This window comes from Nerophis lumbriciformis, linkage group LG21 (genome assembly GCF_033978685.3).
Source record: "Nerophis lumbriciformis linkage group LG21, RoL_Nlum_v2.1, whole genome shotgun sequence".
In the NCBI taxonomy this organism is placed as follows: Eukaryota; Metazoa; Chordata; class Actinopteri; order Syngnathiformes; family Syngnathidae; genus Nerophis; species Nerophis lumbriciformis.
In genome coordinates, this window is record NC_084568.2 from 18,453,594 (window position 1) to 18,481,362 (window position 27,769).

At 41.0% G+C, this 27,769-nt stretch overlaps 1 protein-coding gene across 2 annotated transcripts in view; it reads left to right on the forward strand.

Annotated features, from left to right (window-relative positions):
* stt3b (STT3 oligosaccharyltransferase complex catalytic subunit B) overlaps positions 1-27,769 on the forward strand; it is a 116,661-nt gene continuing 88,892 nt past the window's right edge. The window contains exon 1 of one of the 2 annotated variants that reach the window (XM_061982781.2): positions 1-161. Coding sequence is in view for 1 of the 2 variants with exons in the window: in XM_061982780.2 (XP_061838764.1) it covers positions 17,819-18,078 (260 nt within the window). In the remaining variant the exon portion in view is untranslated. Of the gene's footprint in view, positions 162-17,603; positions 18,079-27,769 lie in introns of those variants that run through there. The other variant, XM_061982780.2, reaches the window with a different exon arrangement.

Genomic DNA, 27,769 nt, shown 5'->3' on the forward strand with positions numbered 1-27,769 from the left:
ACGACTAGACAACAAAGTATGAATGTTCTGCCCCCAGCAAGCGCTCGAGTCATTGTTTTCTGGCGGACCTTTTAAGCGACGGACACATTGATCCAGACAAGCAGCAACAATAGTAGAAATCCCAGCAAGAAAGTTTCATCACGAAACTAGGTCAAACATTTGTAAGTAGACATTGAGCATGGATATATTTACTTTGTTTTGTGTTGAAATAGCTGACTTCATGATGTCTTTTGTATTCGTGGTCGTGTTGGTATTTGAGAGTAACAATGCCGATCAAACCTAGTTTGATACATGTAGTACTAATGTGACCAGTAGAGGGCGACAATGCTCCACCTTCGCTTTAACTGTGAAAAGTCCCATACAGTGTGTGCAATGTTAGGTGTGTGACTGTTGTGTAATTACCTTCTATTTTATTTATGTAAGATACTTAATGGACGTTACACTATTATGTTTATTTTATGTTTATATTTTTAGTCTTACAAACCTAAATGAAAGAAGAAGTGTAAAGAAATAAAACTGAGGATGGAAAATAATGCAAAAGAAGGAACATAAATCCTCAACAAAACTTCTAAAGCTTCTGTTTCTTCATACTTTTAACTAGCTGCACACGCTGGAAATGAGTATCGAGGGTATCCATCCATCCATCCATCTTCTTCCGCTTATCCGAGGTCGGGTCGCGGGGGCAGCAGCCTAAGCAGGGAAGCCCAGACTTCCCTCTCCCCAGCCACTTTGTCCAGCTCCTCCCGGGGGATCCCGAGGCGTTCCCAGGCCAGCCGGGAGACATAGTCTTCCCAACGTGTCCTGGGTCTTCCCCGTGGCCTCCTACCGGTCGGACGTGCCCTAAACACCTCCCTAGGGAGGCGCTCGGGTGGCATCCTGACCAGATGCCCGAACCACCTCATCTGGCTCCTGTCGATGTGGAGGAGCAGCGGCTTTACTTTGAGCGCCCCCCGGTTGACAGAGCTTCTCACCCTATCTCTAAGGGAGAGCCCCGCCACCCGGCGTAGGAAACTCATTTCGGCCGCTTGTACCCGTGATCTTGTCCTTTCGGTCATAACCCAAAGCTCATGACCATAGGTGAGGATGGGAACGTAGATCGACCGGTAAATTGAGAGCTTTGCCTTCCGGCTCAGCTCCTTCTTCACCACAACGGATCGATACAGCGTCCGCATTACTGAAGACGTCGCACCGATCCGCCTGCCGATCTCACGATCCACTCTTCCCTCACTCGTGAACAAGACTCCGAGGCACTTGAACTCCTCCACTTGGGGCAAGATCTCCTCCCCAACCCGGAGATGGCACTCCACCCTTTTCCGGGCGAGAACCATGGACTCGGACTTGGAGGTGCTGATTCTCATCCCAGTCGCTTCACACTCAGCTGCGAACCGATCCAGTGAGAGCTGAAGATCCTGGTCAGATGAAGCCATCAGGACCACATCATCTGCAAAAAGCAGAGACCTAATCCTGCAGCCACCAAACCAGATCCCCTCAACGCCTTGACTGCGCCTAGAAATTCTGTCCATAAAAGTTATGAACAGAATCGGTGACAAAGGGCAGCCTTGGCGGAGTCCAACCCTCACCAGAAACGTGTCTGACTTACTGCCGGCAATGCGAACCAAGCTCTGACACTGATCATACAGGGAGCGGACCGCCACAATCAGACAGTCCGAAACCCCATACTCTCTGAGCACTCCCCACAGGACTTCCCGAGGGACACGGTCAAATGCCTTCTCCAAGTCCACAAAGCACATGTAGACTGGTTGAGCAAACTCCCATGCACCCTCAAGGACCCTGCCGAGAGTATAGAGCTGGTCCACAGTTCCACGACCAGGACGAAAACCACACTGTTCCTCCTGAATCCGAAGTTCGACTATCCGGCGTAGCCTCCTCTCCAGTACACCTGAATAGACCTTACCGGGAAGGCTGAGGAGTGTGATACCACGATAGTTAGAACACACCCTCCGGTTCCCCTTTTTAAAGAGAGGAACCACCACCCCGGTCTGCCAATCCAGAGGTACCGCCCCCGATGTCCACGCGATGCTGTCAACCAAGACAGCCCCACAGCATCCAGAGCCTTAAGGAACTCCGGGCGGGTCTCATCCACCCCCGGGGCCCTGCTACCGAGGAGCTTTTTAACTACCTCAGCAACCTCAGCCCCAGAAATAGGAGAGCCCACCACAGATGCCCCAGGCACTGCTTCCTCATAGAAAGACGTGTTGGTGGGATTGAGGAGGTCTTCGAAGTATTCCCTCCACCGATCCACAACTTCCGCAGTCGAGGTCAGCAGAATACCATCCTCACCATACACGGTGTTGGTAGTGCACTGCTTCCCCTTCCTGAGGCGGCGGATGGTGGTCCAGAATCGCTTCGAAGCTGTCCGGAAGTCGTTTTCCATGGCTTCCCCGAACTTTTCCCATGTCCGAGTTTTTGCCTCCGCAACCGCTGAAGCCGCACACCGCTTGGCCTGTCGGTACCCGTCCGCTGCCTCAGGAGTCCCATGAGCCAAAAGAACCCGATAGGACTCCTTCTTCAGCTTGACGGCATCCCTCACCGCCGGTGTCCACCAACGGGTTCTAGGATTACCGCCACGACAGGCACCAACTACCTTGCGGCTACAGCTCCAATCAGCCGCCTCGACAATAGAGGTGCGGAACATGGTCCACTCGGACTCAATGTCCAGCACCTCCCTCGTGACATGTTCAAAGTTCTTCCGGAGGTGGGAATTGAAACTCTCTCTGACAGGAGACTCTGCCAGACGTTCCCAGCAAACCCTCACAATGCGTTTGGGCCTGCCAGGTCTGTCCGGCATCCTCCCCCACCATCGCAGCCAACTCACCACCAGGTGGTGATCGGTAGAAAGCTCCGCCCCTCTCTTCACCCGAGTGTCCAAAACATGAGGCCGCAAATCCGATAACACAACAACAAAGTCGATCATGGAACTGCGGCCTAGGGTGTCCTGGTGCCAAGTGCACATATGGACACCCTTATGTTTGAACATGGTGTTCGTTATGGACAATCCGTGACGGGCACAAAAGTCCAGTAACAAAACACCACTCAAGTTCAGATCCGGGCGGCCATTCTTCCCAATCACGCCTCTCCAGGTTTCACTGTAATTGCCAATATGAGCGTTGAAGTCCCCCAGTAGAACGAGGGAATCACCCGGGGGAGCACCCTCAAGTACTCCCTCGAGTGAATCCAAAAAGGGTGGGTACTCTGAGCTGCTGTTTGGTGCGTAAGCGCAAACAACAGTCAGGACCCGTCCCCCCACCCAAAGGCGGAGGGAAGCTACCATCTCGTCCACCGGGTTGAACTCCAACATGCAGGCTCTGAGCCAGGAGGCAACAAGAATTGCCACCCCAGCCCGTCGCCTCTCACTGCTGGCAACGCCAGAGTGGAAGAGAGTCCAGCCCCTCTCGAGAGAACTGGTTCCAGAGCCCTTGCTGTGCGTCGAAGTGAGTCCGACTATATCCAACCGGAACTTCTATACCTCACGCACTAGCTCAGGCTCCTTCCCCCCCAGCGAGGTGACGTTCCACGTCCCAAGAGCTAGCTTCTGTAGCCGAGGATCGGACCGCCAAGTGCCCTGCCTTTGGCTGCCGCCCAGCTCACATTGCACCCGACCTCTATGGCCCCTGCTATGGGTGGTGAGCCCATTGGAGGGGGGACCCACGTTGCCTCTTCGGGCTGTGCCTGGCCGGGCCCCATGGGGACAGGCCCGGCCACCAGGCGCTCGCCATCGTGCCCCAACTCCGGGCCTGGCTCCGGAGGGGGGCCCCGGTGACCCGCGTCCGGGCGAGGGAAATCTGAGTCTCGGTTCTTGCATTTCCATAGAAGTCTTCGAGCTGCTCTTTGTCTGATCCCTCACCTAGGACCTGTTTGTCTTGGGAGACCCTACCAGGGGGCATGGAAGCCCCCGGACAACATAGCTCCTAGGATCATTGGGACACGCAAACTCCTCTACCACGGTAAGGTGGCAGCTCAGAGAGGAGTATCGAGGGTAGAATAATAAATTTGACAGTGCAGTGTGCAAGCCGATGTGTTTCCTTTGCAATTAAGTAAACACAGTCTCAAAGAAATATAACCTGCTGAGGCACTTTCTGACGAAACATCTACATTTGGATGTGCGGCCCCTGAGACGTTGGGCTCTTGAAACTGCGGCGCTCTTCATTATGTTGTTGAAAGTCCTGACCCTATAACACAAATTTAAGATGTGAATGTTTTGTTCAGATAGTTGAGAATAGTGTATAATTGACATAAAATTGATCGGTTTTCAGTAGAGATTGTCCGATCGATCGGGCGCGAACAAAATCAGCCGATTTCCGTGAGAAAGTATGCGATCGGCCAGTGCCGAATAATGCCTTTCAAAGACAGAGTGCAAACACCTCTGGCTGATAGTCTATTTATTTTTGGCCCCCCAGCTGATCGAGACAAGTATTATTATCACTGGAGGACGAGGCTAAAGCTGTTACACACAGAGTAAGAGTAAGCAGGAGCAGTCAGGAAGGCATGCTAATTGCTAAACTAGCTTAGAACAACACCAGTGCTTAGTAAAGTTCGAGAAGTGTAGATAGAACCGCTGTAGTTTCCTAATGAAGCCTTAGCTTGTCACTCCTCTATTTTCTTCTGCTCCCGCTTGCTGCGGCAATAACAACAAAAACTTCAGATGCTCCTTTGTTTTGTGTATCGTTTACTTGTGAACTTAATCATTCCAAAACGTCAAACAATAACGATGTGGGGAAAAATGTATAGCAAAATAAAGCGAGTGTGTTACAGTAAGAAAGAGTAAGAGTAAGGTCTAAAAACTGTGTGGCTCGATTTCACCATACCTGACTGCCATTACCCATAATACACTGTGTCCAAACCTTATTACCACACAGATCCTTCCGTCATAAATGCAATTAAACTGTTACATATTTTTCACTGTATTAAAGCAGTATAAAATAGTACGTTATCAAATTATTCACACAAATGTAGTAATTACAAATAAAGTGTGCCTTATAATTACTCTAAGCATGCAATATATACATTTTCGTATTATTCAAATAAATTAATTAGTCCCCTTCTGGCTGAATAAACATAAAGCACCTACCATAAAATGTAAATTAACCTAAATAGCGTTTAGGCTCCTACAACCACATTACACCAGGAAGTAAACAACTGTTAACAGCTTGATTTAATCATCCAGAGTCTTACACGCCGTCATGCTCTGCACTCCCTTCTTCTTGTGTCACGTTATGTTGTTACTTGATTCCCTTTTAAGTCTTTTTACAGATTTTATGGTATAATATTACCGTGGAACCTTGATTTACAAACTTAGTTGGTTCTTGAAAAGGGTTATTAAATAAAAAAAACGTTTGTATACTGAAGCAAAAGAAACAATGAAAATTTTAATAACAGGTTCCAGCTTTGACAAAAATCCACAATTTAGTAAAAGTTTTGTTCACTTTGAACACACTATAAAGCGCTATAAAGTACTGTATATCAAACATACAGTAAGAAAGGGGTTATGGTTTGACTTTCTATTTACATAATAACAAAGCCAAAACCACAACAACTAGCTGAACTAGGGCTGGGCGATATGGCCTTTTATTAATATCTCAATATTTTTAGGCCATGTCACGATACACGATATATATCTAGATATTTTGCCTTAGCCTTCAATGAACACTTGATGCATATAATCACACCAGTATGATGATTCTATGTGTCTACATTAAAACATTCTTGCTAATTTTTAAACTTTCATGCAGAGAGGGAAATCACAACTAAGTCAATTTACCAAAACTGTATTTATTAAACAGTAATTAAGCAGTGGCACAAACATTCATCTCATTTACAAAACAAAAAGTGCAAGATTGTCAGAGACATATTAAAAACAAGCTATAAGTGCACTTTTGTGAATGATGTCACACAAGATATTTCAATAAATGTCAAATAAAAATTAGCTGCATAATAGGAAATCAAATAGTGTATGTCCTTCACTATGTGGTAGGTTCCTGCGGACGTTATCTCCTGTTGTTGACTATTTGTTTCATACGGTGTTGATCTGGAAATGGTTGCCTCGGCATTTTGTTGGTGTGGCACAGAACGGAGATGTTGACATGCGCGAGTTTCAAGCACTATTCATTGTCTAGCGGGTGACTTTTCAAATGTTGCTACATTAGCAGTGGTGCTACTTTTTGTAGCAACGCTTTTGCCGCATAAATGTTCAACATATTCCCGCTTGAAGCCAAACCACCGTCAGACGATGCACCCCGTGCTGTTTTTCTTGGGAATTAATTCTTCCTTCATTTGTTACCAGATTCGCACCTTCTCTCTCTCGTATTACCACCCGCACCGCACCGTTAGCATCACAGCTAACGTTACCATGTCGCTACCTGTCTGCTCCGCGGGAGCGTGTGACGTTGCACTCGTGACAGTATGTGACGTATGTAAGAAGGTGCGCTTGCTTTATGTCTCTGTGAGAAGGAGAGACAAGAAAGACTGGGAAACGCATGCAGTGTAATGCCCGCAACTAAAAGCAACTGCGTGAGAACATATACTCGAATATCACGATATAGTAATTTTCTATATCGCACAGAGACAAACCCGCGATATATCGAGTATATCGATATATCGCCCAGCCCTAACCTGAACTGTCCTCATTTTCAGCCGCCCTGCCGACATGCACACACACTGTCACTGCCCTGTGGCGCACTCACAGTTTGAAATCACAAAACTTCTTAACTTTAACAGCCAGGTTGCTACAATGATTAGAAATAAAAAATTAAATCCACTTACCTTCTCGGTTAATCTTTTTAGTGTGCAGCAGAAGAAAAGGAGACGAGTATTGTCGACTATGCTGTGGATACTTCCTGAAGGTTTCAAACCACACATCACTTGCCCATTACTTTCTTTGATTAGATTAGATTAGATTTATTGGTCCCCTTGGGGAAATTCATTGTCACTGCCGTACATTTAAACACTAGACATTACACATCACACAAAAAAATAACAAAAAGACATCATACATGACTAACACACATTTACAGGCTTGTCAGACAGGTCGGACGGGCCTGCTGTTAAGGGCGGCTATAGCTGCAGGGATCAGGCTTTTCCTGAGGCGGGCCCTCCGAAATTTGATTGTTCTGTACCTGCGCCCTGATGGTAGTGGGATGATGTATTGGTGTAGTGGGTGAGTGATATCCTGGACTATTGTTTTTGCCAGTCGGGTCTCTGGTCTTTGGACTCATATTGAACTAGACAAACTAGAAAATGTCTAAAAAAGCTAACAAAAACACTTGGAAGCACGCAAAATAGCACAGTAGTTAACAACAACACTGCTCTGCTGACTGAATGAGCACCGGAGATCGATCAGCTCGCCTACAGTGGTTGTGCTGCCTGGCACAAAATTGCCACATGGCGAGGCACACAATGGGTGGATGAAACATTATTACGCTAAGACAAGGTTCGTACACCAAAGCATATTTTTATTCGGTCTGTGGTTGGTAAATGGAAAAGTGATGTATGATGAGGGGTTCGTAATTTGAGGTTACACTTTATCGCCTGTCTGTCCGTCTGTTATGAATCAATCCAAGTGTCATTTGCTCGTCTGTTCATCCATTTTCCAACCGCCTGTTTATCCTAACGTCAGTCTGTCAATCTACGTATCCTCCCTCTCGTTTCTGTCCATTGTTCATCCTTCTCAAGGTTGGTCGATGTATCACTAAGTCTTTCTCTATCGGTCTATTTATCTAAGTATCTGACTTGTTTCTTCTATATTTTTCTGTTCATCCATCTATTAAATCATCTATATCTCTGTCTTGTCTCATCGGTTGGTCCTTTTATTCCACTTTGATCCTTCTGTTCATTCGTCTGACTGTCACTTGAGTGCAAAGTGCGTTCTTCTTTGTACTGAGTCGGATCGCTTGGTGACTTCTGAGGAATAAAGTGTGTAATGTCGGCCACAATTTTAGGGCTGTCACTTGTTATTGTGTGTATCAATGGAAGCCAAGTTAGCACCATAGCAGAGTGACAAAGGGTCTGTTTGTCAGACTGAGGTGTGTAAGGATACGCTTAGTGCTGTTGTCAACAAGTGTGGTATTTTCTGTCCAGAGAAGTAGACCCAATATCGTGTGTTCTCTACCCATTCCTAATTTTTGAACTTCAGGCCCTTCACAAGAGTTCACGTACAGGCTGCCTGAACCCCAAATGAATGTATTTTGGCATCTAACATTTTGCCTGCAGGCAAGTAATATCTCTGAGTTCATGTGGGTGCTTCACTCCTTTTTGCTTTTCTTCAACTTTGAAATAAATTGTATCAGCTTTTCTGTAGCACGTCAATAAAAAGTGAAACATCACTGCAGGCTCTCTTTGCTGAATGTCGGACAGGTCGGAATCAATCTGGATGGATGTGGTCGACAGTGATTTTTTATAGAAAATGTGCTTGTTTGGAATTGGTTTTATGTTAATTGTTCCTTATTGTTTATGTTTAAATGTATATTGTAAGGATTTTGGAGTTCAGGCCATCACTGGTTTTGTTTAATTAACTTTTCATAGCAATCATTTTGGATTGTGTACCATTCAAATTTGAAACAATTTGGTACCAATTCCCAGTACCTGTGATGTGATACCGGTACACAACGTTACCATTCTTCTGTAACTGTGTGTAAGCTGTGCACGTTAATACATTTTAATTGTTTAATAATGAAATCAAATTTTTAAGGTAACATTTGAAAATGAGCTGTTTATGAAAGCTCTGTTGTCTAGTTGTTTTAACTTGTTTTCTTATTACATTTCTCAGTCTCATTTGCAAGTATTATATAGTAGACTTTGCATGCAATTGCAATTACATTTATTGGCTGTTGTGTATAAAATATGAAACGTATTACTTTCATTTTGCCAAAATCCTCACTAGCTTTGGACCAACAATTATGGAGAAATGATGACTTGTATGTCAATTGTGGTGCCTGCCTCAAATGTGTTGTTTTTAATCACTGTGATATGGTTGTTTTCTTGTTTTTTTTTCATAGGTTTTGCTGTGGCGAGTCATGGTTTCCTAATTTTTTTTATCACCATATTAACTTGAATACTGAACTAATGCTGCTTTTTACTGCAATATTTATTAGTTTACTTTGGATTATTGGTAACACATGCAGAAAAGGTGCAATTTAGAAGTTTTTTTTCCAGGCAAAGTGTATTAATTCACTGTTATTGAGAGTGAGATATACCACGTTTCCCAGGTGTATGTATGCTTGTTTACCTGGCACAAGATATTGTTGTCATTCATTGGCACTCTCGCCTTCCCCGCAAACCTTCACTTTCCATAATTTTCTTCGCTGCGATGCAAATGTTTCCCGCATTTTTGGTGAATGTAGCGTCTCCATGTCGCACAATGAGGCATGTTTCATCCCCCATTTGTCCCCAACCAGCAACCTTGACTAGAATGCCCATACTGTCTTGTTTTATGTTTGTTGTGGTTCTCCTATGCTTGAGTCTTATTTCTGATTCAGCGCTGAGGTGAAAGCGATTTTCACGCTCTAAATATGGAACTTGGAGCCAGGCTATTACTACATAAATGGAGTGCTTACCCAAAATCAACAGAAAACGTCCCTGTTTAGCTGGACCAGACGAACAACTGTCTGTCGGGGGAGTCACTTTAATATCATGATACATGCAGCACGTCATGTGTTTTAGTCAGACGTGGGTAGTAACGCGCTACATTTACTCTGTTACATCTACTTGAGTAACTTTTGGGATAAATTGTACTTCTAAGAGTAGTTTTAATGAAACATACTTTTACTTTTACTTGAGTATATTTATAAAGAAGAAATGCTACTTTTACTCCGCTCCATTTATCTACATTCAGCTCGCTACTCGCTACTGATTTTTATCGATCTGTTAATGCACGCTTTGTTTGTTTTGGTTTGTCAGACAGACCTTCAAAGTAGGATCTATCGCATGCCTGGGTTTCACCAATCAAATACAGTCACTGGTGACGTTTGACTCCGCTTCACCAATCAAACAGAGCCAGGCGGTCACATGATTAACAAGCTTAAGCTTACATGAACTCAACGTCAAATTTGAGGAAGCACATCGCGGTAAGTAACGTTAGTAGGTATTTTGGCTGTCACCGTAGGCTGATGTTAGCTTCCCTGCTATGAATCACTGTCAAATATACATTGTGTGGGGACATTTATTAACGTACTGCAGCCTCATAGACACACACGCACACACACACACACACACACACGCACACACACACACACACACACACACACACACACAGTCGCACACACACACACACACACACACGCATGCATGCATAGAAACACCAATTAGTGTGTTCCCAGGTGCAGCCCACACCTATCAGTTTATGGTTTGCGTAAAGGCTAACTTGTTATTTTCCTTTGTAATCTCTGCCTACTGAGCCTATGGTGCTGTTAAGTTATTGTGGCTCAATTTGTCTTGATTTTTTTTTTATGTTAATGTATTATTATTTAATATATATTATTGTTTTAGTTGCTTAAGAGATATTCCTGACTCTGAATTTGCTCATTGCTATTTTTATGTTTTTGTGCATTATTTGTTGCCGTCATCATTAAACGAACAGGTTACTCATCAGTTACTCAGTACTTAAGTAGTTTTTTCACAACATACTTTTTACTTTTACTCAAGTAAATATTTGGGTGACTACTCCTTACTTTTACTTGAGAAATAAATCTCTAAAGTAACAGTACTCTTACTTGAGTACAAATTCTGGCTACTCTACCCACCTCTGGTTTTAGTACAACTAAAGTACATATGCTGTCTGGCGAGCTCAGCTGTGTACAAACAAAACATAAAATTCGGGTTAATACATTACAGTGATACTTTACAGATACTGTAATATGATTGTTCATGTTTTTCAGTCAGTGCAAATTGGTGTCGTATCGCAGTGTTGTATTGTTGTAGAAGCTAGCTTATCTGTTGCCGTAGTTAGCTTTTACGGCTAATACCGTAACACGGTGATGTGTTACTACGATAGTCAAAGAGTTCCTCAGTGTTCGCTCTTACAATAACAATGATGCTACAGCTTGGTTATTATACAGGTTACGGAACGTAAATAATAAGTATTGACAGTTTTTGAATGCATTTTTAAAGTGATTCAGAAGTAGAATTGATTGCTCCCATTAGCTTTATTGTTAGCCACCTAAAACGAGCCAATTTTTATGTAAGAAAGTGAAAAAAACTGACTCAAATTAACTCATGTTCACTTCATCATACTTTTGCGCTTTACCACTGCATTATCATAGCCGTGCAGATGTTAGTTAGTTAAGTACTTGTTTATAGTTTTAGCTATATATATCGTTAATATTTATTGTTTTCATTGAACAAAGAGAGCACAATCTACCTAGCCAAATTCCTTGTGTGTTAAACACACCTGGCCAATAAAGATGATTCTGATCTAAAATACGTACACTCCTAATATGAGCTGCTACCAACCTTTAAAGCTTCAGCAATAGACCAAAGGTACTTTTGTGTTTTCTGGTAAACTTCTCTGCAAACCTTTAATCACAATTTACAAAATCACCTATTGGAATTTTGCACAAATTAAAAACGATGTCAACAAAATTCTGTAAATTCAGTCACAAGTACATTTACAAATAAAGGCTTTTTTGTTGATGTTAATAATCTCTTATGTCGAAGTGAGTCGATTAATCCGAGCTTTTTACAGATATCTATCACTTTTGCAGCCTGTGCTTTAAAAGACAACCGATCAGATGATGTCCAATTGTTTGATTCGCTAACAACTTGTGTACATTTCTCATTGTACACTGGATGCCAACCATTTTTTTTCTCTATAGCCCACATCTTACAAAAAGCACAAAAGGTCTGAGATTCTGATACTTTTTCGAAACATATTCCTCTACAAACTTTGGTACAAAATGTGCAAAGAGTGGCAAGGTGGCTGAAGTCCTTTTGACATTCTATGGCTCCTTCTGTGTTTGTCTGAGAAAAAAGTACAAGGTGCAAAGGGCGTTTCTTGCCAATTACTGTATCTTGGGCTCTGTGCAAGACTTGCTTTTGGCAGAGCAAAACATTCTAACCACCCAGGAACAAAATATTCTGGTGTGTAATGTTATTGTGGTACGCGCACAAAAAACAGAAGACCAATGCAAACAATCTGGTTGCCTTCTTCTGGCAACAAAGTTTGGCAAGCTTTTCCACCATGTTTGTACTTTTGACAATCATTTATTGAAATGATTGTCCCACAGTCTTCATCTGTACATGGGAATACATTTGTTTTGGGGTTTTACACTTACGGGTGGGCCATACGGTCTAAAATCTATATCGCAATATATATTGCAGCCTCTGGTGATTACCAAATATATCACAATATATTATTTGTTATGTAAATGATAATAAAACCATCACTTCCGGTTGTGTTATTTTCTCAATACTATTATTACCACTACTTGCTAATTAACTGTTAATAGCTGGTTATTTTTTGTTATAACTTCTGTTAAAATTTACTATGCACTTATTTTCCTATTGTTTGGCACCTTCACATTAGTTTTTGGCCATACTAATGCTCATACTTTAAAGCTAAGGATAATATTTGAATATTGTTTTTATTGTTGTGCAGCACTTTGGAAACATTTTGTTGTTTAAATGTGCTATATAAATAAAGTGGATTGGATTGGATTGGATACTTTACACTTCAAATTTTAAAGATCATTGAATAATTAAATTTTTTTGGACAATTTTCAGACAAAAACACTGTGTAACAAGATCAATTAAATATTCAAACGATTTCCTACTATTTACTATGATTTAGAACATTTTGTTTTTGCACTTTAAGTCCTCCTGTGTCCAGGGACTTTTTTACTGAGTTTGTCACAATAACAAAATAAACAAAATATTTTTTGATAATAAAAAATATCGATCTAACGTGTAGTATCGACCATTCACTTGGTATCAATCCGTCCACCTTTGTTATCAGTGATTCTCAATTATTTTCTCTTATGCCCCCCTAGGAAGAAGACATTCCCCTTCTCCCCACTTCCTCTCTCAACCGCGATTTTAAATGGTATAATTTGTTTATACAATTGTTATAAGTACACTTCTGCATAACATTGTATCCTTAAAACATCACACCAGGCTTTCCTCGCTGCGAGCAAGGACGCTACATTGTGTAATCACTGCACATTGAATGGCCGTGACCTTCGATCCCTCAGGCGTTACTGCATCAAAAAGCGACATCAGTGTGTAAAGGATATCACTACATGGGCTCAGGAAAACTTCAGAAAACCACTGTCTGTAAATACAGTTCGTCGCTACATCTGTAAGTGCAAGTTAAAACTCTACTATGCAAAGCAAAAGACATTTATGAACAACACCCAGAAACGCCACCGGCTTCGCTGGGCCCGTGCTCATCTAAGATGGACTGATGCAAAGTGTAAAAGTTTTCTGTGGTCTGACGAGTCCACATTTCAAATTGTTTTTGGAAAAGACCAAAGAGAAAAAGAACCATCAAGACTGTTATAGGCGCAAAGTTCAAAAGCCAGCATCTGTGATGGTGTGGGGGTGTATTAGTGCCGAAGGCATGGGTAACTAACACATCTGCTGAAAGGTACAGTCGTGCTCATAAATTTACATACCCTGGGAGAATTTATGATTTCTTGGCCATTCTTCAGAGAATATGAATGATAACACAAAAACCTTTTTTCCACTCATGCTTAATGGTTGTGTGAAGCTATTTGTTGGCAAACAACTGTGTTTACTCTTTTTAAATCAAAATGACAAAAGAAAGTACCCAAATGACCCTGATCAAAAGTTTATATACCCCAGTGACTTTGATCTGATAACATGCACAAAAGTTGACACAAACAGGTTTGAATGGCTAATCAAGGTTCCAATCCTCACCTGTGACCTGTTTGTTTGTAATTAATGTGTGTGTATAAAAGGTCAGTGAATTTCTGGGCTTCTGACAGACCATTGCATCTTTCATCCAGTGCTGCACAGATGTTTCTGGATTCTGAGTCATGGGGAAGGCAAAATAATTGTCAAAGGATCTGCGAGAAAAGGTAATTGAACTGCATAAAACAGGAAAGGGGTATAAAAAGATATCCAAGGAATTGAGAATGCCAATCAGCAGTGTTCAAACGCTGATTAAGAAGTGGAAAATGAGGGATTCAGGTAGAACAGCAAAGATTTCAGCCACAACTGCCAGGAAAATTTTCGAGATGCAAAGAAAAATCCACAAATAACTTCAGCTGAAATACAGGACTCTCTGAAAAATTGTGGTGTGGCTGTTTCAAGATGCACAATAAGGAGGCACTTGAAGAAAAATGGGCTGCATGGTCGAGTGGCCAAAAAGTTAAATTTTGGTCTCATCACTCCAAATTACTTTGTTCCAGAAGTTTTGAGGCTTGTCTCTGTGCTGTTTGGCGTAATGTAAGCGGGATAATTTGTGACATTTGCGCAGAAATGGCTTTTCTTCTGGCGACTCTTCTAGAAGAAATCATTCAAAAAACAAAAAATCAGTTGACAGTAAAAAGTCGTTGTCGCAACTGTTGAATATGGCTTTAAACCATAACCAAACATGCATCAATATAGCTCTTGTCTCAAAGTAGGTGTACTGTCACAACCTGTCACATCACGCCGTGACTTGAGTTTTTTTGCTGTTTTCCTGTGTGTAGTGTTTTAGTTCTTGTCTTGCGCTCCTATTTTGGTGGCTTTTTTCTCTTTCTTTGGTATTTTCCTGTAGCAGTTTCATGTCTTCCTTCGAGCGACATTTCCCGCATCTACTTTGTTTTAGCAATCAAGAATATTTCAGTTGTTTTAATCTATCTTTGTGGGGACATCGTTGATTGACATGTCATGTTCGGATGTACTTTGTGGACGCCGCCTTTGCTCCACAGTAAGTCTTTGCTGTCGTCCAGCATTCTGTTTTTGTTTACTTTGTAGCCAGTTCAATGTTAGTTTAGTTCTGCATAGCCTTCCATAAGCTTCAATACCTTTTATTAGGGGAACTCACCTTTTTTTTATTTTTTGTTTAAGCATTAGACACCTTTTTACCTGCACTCTGCCTCCCGTTCTTTCCGACATCTCCAAAGCAATTAGCTACCGGCTGCCACCTACTGATATGTAAGAGTATTACACGGTTACTCTGCCGAGCTCGAGACAGCACCGACACTCAACAACAACACATAATTTGCAGACTATAATTACTGGTTTGCAAAAAAATATTTTTAACGCAAATAGGACACACCAGACAGTATCTCACGGCACACTACCGCTAACCTGACTCTCGCCAGATCCTTGTAGTTTGCTTCACACAAAGATCTGGGATCGAGGGCATTGCAAACTCCTAGCAAAAAAATAATGAACCAATCTGGATCGCCTGGCGGGATTTCATAGATGTGACGTAGCGCCGAAGTGACTGTTTGATCCAAACAACAATGGCGGCACGCAGCGAGGAGTCGTTTGCTGACATTGATTCTGCTATTGCAACTGCTTTGCGACATTGATTGTCTACTGACATTGTTGCGTTGTTTCAGTAAAAGTTCTCTAACTTTCCGCTCAGTCGTTATCCAATATGTCGGCTGTTCTGTTTTGGATTTCCCAGCGTCGCTCTCATCAGCGTCACAGGTTGATTTCGATGTGAGTGGTTGAAGTAGCACGTCATTCAAGATAACAGACAAGTGGTTTATCCAATCACATACAATGATTTGTTATACAAGGCCCCACCTTCTGAAATACATCTCCTATTGAGAAGTCCCAGATCTTTGTGCGGAGCTCAGCGAACTACAAGGATCTGGCGAGAGTCAGGTTAGTGTGCCGCGGTACAGTGGTTGAAAAACACTGCACTAACCCCTGTTCCACTGTGCTGCCCGAGGTAAATATCATCAGTAGAGATGTCCGATAATATCGGACTGCCGATATTATTGGCCGATAAATGCTTTAAAATGTAATATCGGAAATTATCGGTATCGGTTTCAAAAAGTAAAATATATAACTTTTTAAAATGCCTCTGTCCGGAGTGGTACACGGACGTAGGGAGAAGTACAGAGCGCCAATAAACCTTAAAGGCACTGCCTTTGCATGCCGGTACAATCACATAATATCTACGGCTTTTCACACACACAAGTGAATGCAATTCATACTTGGTCAACAGCCATACAGGTCACACCGAGGGTGGCCGTATAAACAACTTTAACACTGTTACAAATATGCGCCACACTGTGAACCCACACCAAACAAGAATGACAAACACATTTCGGGAGAACATCCGCACCGTAACACAACATAAACACAACAGAACAAATACCCAGAACCCCTTGCAGCACTATCTCTTCTGGGACGCTACAATATACTAGCTACCCCCTACCCCCCACCTCAACCTCCTCATGCTTTCTCAGGGAGTGCATGTCCCAAATTCCAAGCTGCTGTTTTGAGGCATGTTAAAAAAAATAATGCACTTTGTGACTTCAATAATAAATATGGCAGTGCCATGTTGGCATTTTTTTCCATAACTTGAGTTGATTTATTTTGGAAAACCTTTTTACATTGTTTAATGCATCCAGCGGGGCATAACAACAAAATTAGGCATAATAATGTGTTAATTCCACGACTGTATATATCGGTATCGGTTGATATCGGAATCGGTAATTAAGAGTTGGACAATATCGGGATATCGGCAAAAAAAGCCATTATCGGACATCTCTAATCATCAGTCATTATTAGAATTTATTTTTATTTTTTATTTGTATTAAGGATCCTCATTAGCTGGTTGCCTCAACAACCCACTAGTCTTCCTGGGGTCCACAATTCAATACAATTACAAGTAAAAGCATATAATTATAACTACACAATACAGAAAAAATAAAAAAAAATAAAAGCATCAATAAAAAAACAAGCAAACAATTTACAGTCACAGAATAATAATTACCATATAAATATAACTACACAATATAAAACCAAACAAATCATCAACGAGCAAACTCATTTAAAGACTCAGATAAAATATTACTTTCTTTTTAAAAACCTGTTTACTTTCAATACCGGTGAGAATTGGAGGCAGGTTATTCCAGAGTGATAAAGATCTATAAATAAAAGATTTCCGCAAAGCATTCTTCCTGGGACGAGGGAGTACAAAATGCCCCTCACTGGAGGCCCTGGTATTATGATCTTGTATAGTGCTACTGTGAACTATTTGGGCCATGTGAAAAGCAGGAGTTTTACTACCGGTTACTGATTTGAAGAATGTGCCATGGTCAACATAATTATTGCAGTACCAGAAAAAAAACATTTATCTTAATATGACTGCGAAAAGTTGTTTGCAAAACTCCAACTTAATGTCCCTTTATTTTCTAATACAGCAACTACAAGCATCATTAACGGAGTAACGAATGGTTTATTCTTACAGACTTGAGCGCCAGAATGGCACACATTCAAAATCCTCATCAATGGCTGTCAGTGTCACCGCTTAACTTGAGTACGTTTCAATTGGTGGGCTTATCTGTCAATCTACTCAGTACTGTTTTCCTATTGGTGGAAGGACGCATTAACCCGCCTACCACTACCTGTCGATTTGTGACAGGCCACGACAGCTTCCGGTAACCCCGCCCCTCGTATCCCTTCTTCCTCTTTCCACCGGTGCTGAATAGCGTCGTGTGGATTGACTGTTGCGGATTCGGTGCGTCGCGGGATGTAACGGCTGCCCCTTGAAATAGTGTTTCAACTTAAATACCGGGGGTCGTGAAAGGAAACGTAGTCAAAAGAGGCGGAAGGGAATACGGTAGTCTGGCTTGGAGGGGGATCTCTGGCAAGCCAACTGACACCGCACGCAGAAATGGCGGAGCACCACGCAGTCAGCGACAGCAAGCACAAAGCGTCCGCTAATGCCGGCAGCTCGGTGCACGGAAACAGCCGACCCGCCGCTGCCGGTGCAGCGGGCGGGAAAGGAGGCCTGTCCGGGGGGCTGACACAGCCGGCGGGGTGGCAGTCGCTGCTGTCGTTCAGCATTCTCTTCCTGGCCTGCCTGGCTGGATTCAGCGCCAGACTTTTCGCCGTCATTCGCTTCGAAAGCATCATCCACGAGTTCGACCCGTGGTAAGTCAAGCTAGCCTAATATGCCTCATGCTACGTTGTACCTCTCAAAGTGGAGTCCGAATAATGTTATTTGGAATTGTCTTTTTTCCTTTGATCAGCCTTTGATTTAAGGAAATTGCTGACGGGTCATGTCCGCCGTAGCAACGTTTGACATTGTTTAAAAAAAAAAAAATGCCTTAAACCAAGCCAATGTGACTACTAATGAAGGTGTTCTATCACACCCATGGCCGCGTGGAGTCACATGTACTTCTGCCTTTAAATAGTAGTTAAAGAATAAATATGAACTTTTAATGCATTCAGGAGAGACCCCGCATGATGGTTGCACAATGTGGATATAGTCCGGTGTGGCTGCTCGTCTGTCATCAGGGTAATGTTTCACTTGAATATATTAATATGAACAACATCGTTATTATAGTACAATGAAAACAATGCTGGGAAACTGGATTCGCTGGCCGGCACGCGTCGAACCCGGAAATAGATTTATTGGTTGTGACTAGAGATGTCCGATAATAGCTTTTTACCGATATTGTTCAACTCTTAATTACCGATATCAACCGATACCGCTATACACAGTTGTGGTATTAACACATTATTATGCCTAATTTTGTTGTGATGCCCCGCTGGATGCATTAAGCAATGTAACAAGGTTTTCCAAAATAAGAGAACAACTTCAACTCAAGTTATGGAAAAAAGTGCCAACATGGCACTGCCATATTAATTATTGAAGCCACAAAGTGCATTTTTTTTTTTTTTAAACATGCCTCAAAACAGCAGCTTGGAATTTGGGACATGCTCTCCCTGAGAGAGCATTAGCAGGTTGAGGTGAGCGGGAGGTGTATATAGTAGCGTCCCGGAAGAGTTAGTGCTGCAAGGGGTTCTGGGTATTTGTTCTGTTGTGTTTATGTTGTGTTACGGTGCGGATGTTCTCCCGAAATGTGTTTGTCATTCTTGTTTGGTGTGGGTTCACAGTGTGGCGCATATTTGTAACAGTGTTAAAGTTGTTTATACGGCCACCCTCAGTGTGATCTGTATGGCTGTTGATCAAGTATGCCTTGCATTCAATTGTGAGTGTGTGAAAAGCCGTAGATATTATGTGACTGGGCCGGCATGCAAAGGCAGTGCCTTCAAGGTTTATTGGCGCTCTGTGCTTCCCCCTACGTCCGTGTACACAGCGGCGTTTTAAAAAGTCATACATTTTACTTTTTGAAACCGATACCGATAATTTTGATACCGATAATTTCCGATATTACATTTTAAAGCATTTATTGGCCGATAATATCAGCAGTCCAATATTATCGGACATCCCTAGTTGTGACTTGTCATCATAAAGCTGTGTTAAAGTTAAAGTCCCACTGATAGTCACACACACACTAGGTGTGGTGAAATGTGTCCTTTGCATTTGACCCAGCCCCATGTTCACCCCCTGGGAGGTGAGGGGAGCGGTGAGCAGCGGCGCACACTGCGCTCGGGTATCATTTCGTGACTTAACCCCCAATTCCAACCCTTGATGCTGAGTGCCAAGCAGGGAGGTAATGTGTCCCATTTTTTTGTAGTCTTTGGTGTGACTCGGCCAGGGTTTGAACTCACAAGCTCCCAGTCTCATGGCGGACACTGAGTTGGTGCTGTCACCCCCCCGGGAAATGACCGCAAATATTTGTTTGACGCTGCTTTGGAGAACATGCTACAGCAAAACATTACCACACGATTTATGTATTATAATATTTAATGCAGTTTACCTTTTTATTGGTTGTGACTTGTCATCATAAAGCCGTGCTAATGTTAAAGTACCAATGATTGTCACACACACACACTAGGTGTGGTGAAATTTGTCCTTTGCATTTGACTAGGGCTGAAACGACGCGTCGACTACGTCGACGCGTCGACGTAGTCGACGTCATCGGTTACGTAAATACGTCGAGGACGTTTTTGTTCGTCGACGCGTCACATATTTACGTCACACTACCGTCATGGCGGAGCGCAAAGCAGACGATGCGAGCGGTGCGAGCGAGGGGAAAAAAGCACGCCAAAAGTCGTCAAAAGTGTGGCAGTATTTCAATAAACGGCCTAAGAAGAAACGCTACTTTTACTCCGCTACTTTTATCTACATTCAGCTCGCTACTCGCTACTAATTTTTATCGATCTGTTAATGCATGCTTTGTTTGTTTTGGTCTGTCAGACAGACCTTCAAAGTGCCTGCCTTACTGGTGACGTTTCACTTCGTTCCACCAATCAGATGCAGTCACTGGTGACGTTGGACCAATCAAACAGAGCCAGGGGTCACATGACCTGACTGGCTCCGAGCTAACTTCGGGTGTTACCATTTAGTGGTCAATTGTACGGAATATGCACTGTACTGTGCAATCTACTAATAAAAGTTCCAATCAATCAATCAAAAGTGTGAAGGAAAAAAGACCCTTTTTTTATTTCAACCGTAAAGACTGACTGCACAGTTCCTGTCTTCACAATAAAAGTCCCGCTCCATCGCGCCTGCGCTTTCAAAATAAGAGTCTCCGAAAGCCAGCGCAAACAAGCTAGCAAGCTACGGAGTTTGCCGCCAATGTATTTCTTGTAAAGGGTATAAAAACGAATATGGAAGGTGGACAAATAAGATGCCAAATAACAACCACTTTCATGTGGTATTAGACAGAAAGGAGGAACTTTTGTTCTCCTCCATTTGAAAACGTGGACGTTACCAGCACTGCTTCCTGATTACAATCAATGCAAGTCATCAGAATCAGGTAATACACCAATTTATATTCTTGTCTTCATGAAAGAAAGGAATCTATATGTTAAACATGCATGTATATTCATTAAAACACCTTTAACATGTAAACAAAAACGGCAAAATAAATAAATATAAATGATATACTGTATATATCAATGTATGTATATATATATATATATATATATATATGTGTGTGTGTGTGTGTGTGTGTATATATATATATACACATATATATATATATATATATATGATATGTGTGTGTATGTTACTCAGTACTTGAGTAGTTTTTTCACAACATACTTTTTACTTTTACTCAAGTAAATATTTGGGTGACTACTCCTTACTTTTACTTGAGTAATAAATCTCTAAAGTAACAGTACTCTTACTTGAGTACAATTTCTGGCTACTCTACCCACCTCTGCTAATAATGTTGTTGTATGCACACTGTGTCGAGCGGAAATGGCCTATCATAGCAGCACAACGGCAGCGTTCTTGCCATCACCATCAACTAGTCAATCGTCCGCGTGAGTATACGTTGTCATCATTACACAAAAACATGAATGTGTCATTTGTATCTGCGTTGTAAATTCATAAACTAAAGCACCGTTTCGCTCTGAGAGGAGTGTTTGGCGTGCCTGTTCAGTGTTTACAAAGACGCGCTCCTCTTTAACGCTAACGTTAATTAGTTGTGCAAATACCTTTTACAACATTAACAATTACGTATACTATGTACAAACGAACAATTAACTTTCACTTTAATCATACTATCATTGTTGTGTTATTAAGCAAAATAAGCAAAAGTTTTACTTTTGTTGAAATGTTTACACTGTTGTTACAGAATATTTAGTTTTGCACTTTTTTGTATTGGATGTTTATTTTTATTTTTGCACATTTTAGCAAATAAGCAATACTTTTACTTTTGTTGAAATGTTTACACTGTTGTTACAGAATATTTCCGTTTTGCACTTTTTTGAATTGGATGTTTATCTTTATTTTTGCACATTTTAAAGCAAAATAAGCAATACTTTTACTTTTGAAATGCTTATACTATTGCAGAATATTAAGATTTGCACTGGATGTTTACTTTTATATTTGCACATTAAAAGCAAATAAGCTACTTTTAATTTTGTTAAATGTTTACATTGTTACAGAATATTTTGTCATGTTGTTGTCAATGTTGACTGAGTGGCCATACTTTTAATTTTTTGTAAATAAAAGCCATGCCTTTTGAAAAAACTGGCCTACATTTATTTTTTCATCTTCATTTTAAATAAAAAAAATAATCGGTAAAAGGAAAAATAATCTATAGATTAATCGAAAAAATAATCTATAGATTAACCGATTAATCGAAAAAATAATCTATAGATTAATCGATAGAAAAATAATCGTTAGCTGCAGCCTTACATTTGACCCATCCCCATCTTCACCCTCTGGGAGGTGAGGGGAGCAGTGAGCAGCGGCGCGTGCCGCTCTCAGGTATCATTTGGTGATTTTAACCCCCAATTCCAACCCTTTATGCTGAGTGCCAAGCAGGGAGGTAATGTGTCCCATTTTTTTGTAGTCTTTGGTATGACTCGGCTGGGGTTTGAACTCAGAACCTCCCAGTCTCAGGGCGGACACTAACCACAAGGCCACTGAGTTAGTGCTGTCCCCCCACCCCCGGGAAATGACCGCAAATATATGTTTGACGCTGCTTTGGAGAACATGCTACAGCAAAACATTACAGCACGATTTGTGTATTATAAGACAACAAAAACATCAGCAAATACGAAAAATGATAGCAAAGAACCAGTTACTAATAACACAGAAATGACAATGAACATTATTGCACTACAAATGGAACAATACAAATACCATCACACTATTGATAATGAATAATAATAATAATTACCTCAATAATCAACAATACAATTTGTTTCAAATGAAACAATGCATCTTTGTAATGAAAACTTGAATTACAAAAGAAAGCAGATAAATGGAGGGGAAGAAAGAGAAGTGAACTATATTCACCTTGTAGATTGTTATAATAAAATTAGGTTAAGCTTCATCAGTTTGCCAATGTAATATATATTCGATGAAACGTGATTATATGCATAAGTGTGTGTATGCATATGTGCTTGTATATGTACAGTATGTGTATATGAATGTTTGTACTGTGTGTGTGTGTGTGTGTATGTATGTACTGTATTTGTTGGTTATAGTTAATTTATACCATGAGTGGGAAAAGTAGAGTGGTTTGATTAGTTAAACTAATGCTCTGCTCAAGTCACTTCCAAAATGAAACTCCTAGTCATTGATCGTCGATTCTGTCTTCGCCCACAAAATCACTCCGATTCAATTCACAGGTGACTAAACTTAGGCACAAACATGCCGAGGGCCAATCTTCTTGTTAAACTTGTAATGTCTCGTGGGCCGCACTAATGACTCAGACGGGCCATAGTTTGGACATCCAGCTCAAATGCTAACATGTATACAGGAGACATTAGCGTCTTTGCCTTTTAAGAAACAACATACTCCAATCTAAACTCATATAGGCACATTGCTGTCGGAGCAACTAAGCTATTGAATTGTCCACATTAAACCTACAGGCTGTACTCTCTTCGCACAAAGTAATCGATGTATACTTGAAAAAATAATGACAACAGAAAGTGAACTCTCAGGAGGTCACAAACTTGAAGTGAACGGCCCCAACCTGTTTTTAAATCATTAAAGAAACACCAAAACGTTAACAATTTAAAAGGGATGAAGATAAACATATTTAAGCACTCATTAAATAATATTTCATGTTTCTTCTACCAAGAAAGTATATTGTGTGCCTATTTATTTTATTTTTTAACAAAAATAAAAAAACGTTTCGTTACAGGGGGTTCGGTTTGGAGGTGTACCGAACGAGTTTCTAAGCTAAAGTCTTAACACGCTGCTTTGCTTCTTCTGCCTCTGTCTCAGCACCCAGCATTGTCCCACCCACACAACCATCTGATTGGTTACACAAAAAGCGGTAACAGCCAATCAGCAGTGCGTATTCAGAGCGGTAACAGCCAATCAGTGCGTATTCAGAGCGCATGTAGTCAGCGCTTCAGCGTCGAGCAGATAGGTGTTTAGCAGGTGAGCATAAGGCATCGTACTCTCCCCAAATGTTAAACACCTCCCAGTCAACTACTAGTAACATCACTATGAGCCCGTTGACGTTCTAGAAACTTAAACTGCAGCTCAGCTCGCCCGCAGTCCTGGCTTGAAGTGAAGGCTAATTAGCTTTTAGCGTAACGTTAGCTCATTTTGCGGTCTGTGTGTGTGTGTGTGTGTGTGTGTGTGTGTGTGTAGTCTCTCCTATTGCTATTGTACTATTTTTTTCAGCTATTGTTACATTAATCATTAGTAATGGAGCAGCCTACTTTTGAATGGCAGGATCCCTGCTATCACATGTTGATAAAAATATAACATTTACATAATAAAAATCAACGACAGGCTTCCCAAATGCTGTAATAAATTAAGCATGATAAGTTGACTTGAAACTGTTTAATGTTGCACTTTTTATATGTAGAAGAAAAGTTTTGTCATTGTATTTAATCTTAGCAACAACTTGAGGCCGTTTAATGTTGATTAACGTGGGCAGAATTATTAGTGTTCCCAATGTTAAAAGGATAAAGCCATTGTTTACAAATTTGGTAAATAAATAACCAAAAAATTTATATTTTGTTGTTTTCTTACTGTACCGAAAATGAACCGAACCGTGACCTCTGAACCGAAGTACGTACCGAACCGAAATTTTTGTGTACCGTTACACCCCTAGTACCAACACATACAACAAGTTTAATGAATATTTCAGGAGCAAACTCAAAAATGATTTGATCACAAAGTGTCTGTATGCAGAGTTTTTTAGTACATGTTATATCAGAGGAGTTGAATCTTTGCAGGCGCATAAACAAAAAGTCAGATAGAAAAATATTTAGATATATAAATGCCTTTTTCTGATTAAATTAGTGGGTGTGTTTATCCTGCTAGGCGGGACTAATAAAGACTCCTGTGAGTGTCTGCAAGTCCGCATTCAGGGCAGGATTACTTTTGCGCTGCTGCAGATAGTGAAACTAAAGCCACTGCTCCTTCTTAATGTTGTTTCAACTTTTATGCTAGTGTTAGTCATATTTATTTTGTTATTCTGGGCTGCATTTCCGAGCTGTGTAAGGGGAAGCAGCACAACACGGATTAAACATTAATTATGTTGTGACAAGCCTGATTTTCGCGCGGTGGAATGGGAGGTCGCGCCATACACGGACACAAATACTGTCACAAAAACACACGCAAACGTACACAAACACACATACACATTCACAGACACACACAGGATCCTGGTCAATAAAGGTGGGTTATTCCGTGCAGGACTATACGGAGCATAGTTGCTTCCCCACGGTTTACTACTGCGGTATTTTCTAACAGATGTTTGATCGAGGAAATATGCAAACACCTGGTCACCGGGATCGAAATCAAATTAACCGCGATCAATGATCACGATAATTCCATTCCTAATTCAATTACATTTTAAAGTAACTATAATGAATTACTTTTTCAAAGTAATTTTCAGAACACAGCCTGTCTTTGTTAAAAGTCAATTAATTTCATCTTGCTGCTGACGTTTAAGCATGTCCTCTTAAACCAGTGCACTTTCATTCACATTTTGTTATTTTGTGTTTTTGTTAGCTGAAGAATTGAGCATAGCTAAAACATTTTTTAAAGAAGATTGGAGATTATTTTTGACTTTTATTATATTATTTTCAAGGCATTTTCTTTTTCTTATCTCAAAACACCTCTTAAGTTGGGATCTTATTATGCAAAAGCTACCTTTCTTACTTGTTAGTTCTTGCTTTTGTGTATTTGGGATCCCTATCAGTCCCGAAAATTGAAAGACAAGGCGTGGCCAAACTATCTCGGGATATGAGTTTTGATCCATATCGTCCAGCCCCACACACGTGTTAGCGACTGTGCTAGCACAGTTTAGGGATGTTCTGTGTTTGAGGGTTGCAGGAGGCCTTATGATGACATCGCGTTTATATGTATGAGGGTGCATGTGTACCTTGTTTGAGTGTTAATATCGAAATTGTGATATTAAAGACATTTCAAATTGCTAAAAAAAAAAAAAAATTCTACAAAAAATTCTATGCTATTAATTACTTACTTTAGTAGCACCGATGCTACTAGTAAAAAAGCTAAGCATACAACACTGCAAAGTCAAGGTCATTCTGTGTCAGACTTTTTCACTTTTTATTAACATTAACAAAAACTGATTTAGTAAAAAAAAAAACTATCGATATAATCACTAGTATCACTCATATACTGTGCTACTCTTGGTATCAATTGCATCAATTTATGGATCGTTCCACCCTTCTATGTGATCGGTAGCAGGCTGGCTGGCTGGCTGGCTGGCTCTTGACAGACACAGCCACGGAGCACATACACATCATGCACATCTTGCTTGTTATCCTTTCTCTAGACTCCTATTAATCCACCTATCAATATCTTGGTAATATCTATAACTTTCCGTTATAAATTAGTTCAATGCATATCAAGTAAACTAAGCACTTATTGGTCTGTTGTTTCACTTAGCTTAGCGTTAGCATGTTTCCTTGTCTTCTGCTCTCTTGCACTATGTGCGGCATTTTCAGCCTCTTTCACCAGTTCTACAGTAGTAATAAAAACCTGTAAGAAATGTAGTTTATTAGCCGCAATTGTGGTGATAATAACTTGGAGGGGCCGCTCTGCATTGAGTATGGACTAAAGTTGTCCCGCTACAAATATTTATTGTGATACTTTTCAAAATATAGGGGATCGCGGAAAAAAATCTTTTGGCTTGATTTTGACAAAAAATGTTTTACAATACATTAAACATATGGTTCTGGATGCACTCGAAGAACAATCTTATATATTGCATGTAGTGTGGCATAATTTAGGATTAGATTAGAAAATAATATAGTTGTTGATTGACATTGTATTAATTGCTTAATGATTATTGTTACCACTCTTGGTCTGTGCTTTAAGATGAATAAAATCATTAGTAAATACTAAAATCGATACTGTAGCTAAAAGTACACAGGACATGTAGCCGGTAAAACACACATAGTTGAAGATGAAATATAAATTGTAGCAATTTGTTATACAATTCAGTCATTTCACTTGCATTAGTTTGCGCTACGTGGGCGGTTTGGACTCCGCTAATATTAGACATCAAGCAAAGCAGCTGTGTTGTGTGCGTGTCTACGTATGTCTGTGTGGACAGCAGGGGAGTTAGTTAAAACTACATTACTTTTAAACTCTGTGCAGATCTGGATGATTATTTGAATGTTTTCCTAACTTTGAAGCGCAGGTGGTCTTGCCACCTTTGTTTTAAAGCACTGCTTGCAGTGTGGCGCTTTCGTGTAAAGCATCACCTTAATCAATAGTTTTGAAGCACACATTTCTCCATATTGCGCTTCACGCACCCTTTTTATTAACCAGGGGAATTGCCTTTATTTGCCCGTTTCCTCTCATTGTTTCTGCTTGTGCGCTCTGTGAGTGTGTGCGCGCTCACACACTCAACATGTTCCTCGGCTCAGCAACGTCAACGTGGAATGGCAGCATGCGGATGAAAAAAAAAAATAACGATATTTTCCAAAGGTACTGTTTTCCATTTATTACTAAAGGTATACCATACAACCCTAGTATGGACATACACAGTTAGCTGTATTGTAGCAGCGAGAAGTCTTAGTAGCCTCGCCAACAAACAAGATATGAGCCATTAATGATAATTTTTCGTGATCAGCATTGATTGGCATCTGGCGATCACAAACCTTTTTACATAAATTGGCCGAAAGATTGGAACACAGTGGCATCTTTTTCTTTGTGCACGGCAATCTTTTCGTAGTTTATGACGTTTACTAAGTCGATGAATCGCTGCAGCCCTTATTGCCCACCTTTGTTTACCATCAAGAGCTCTGG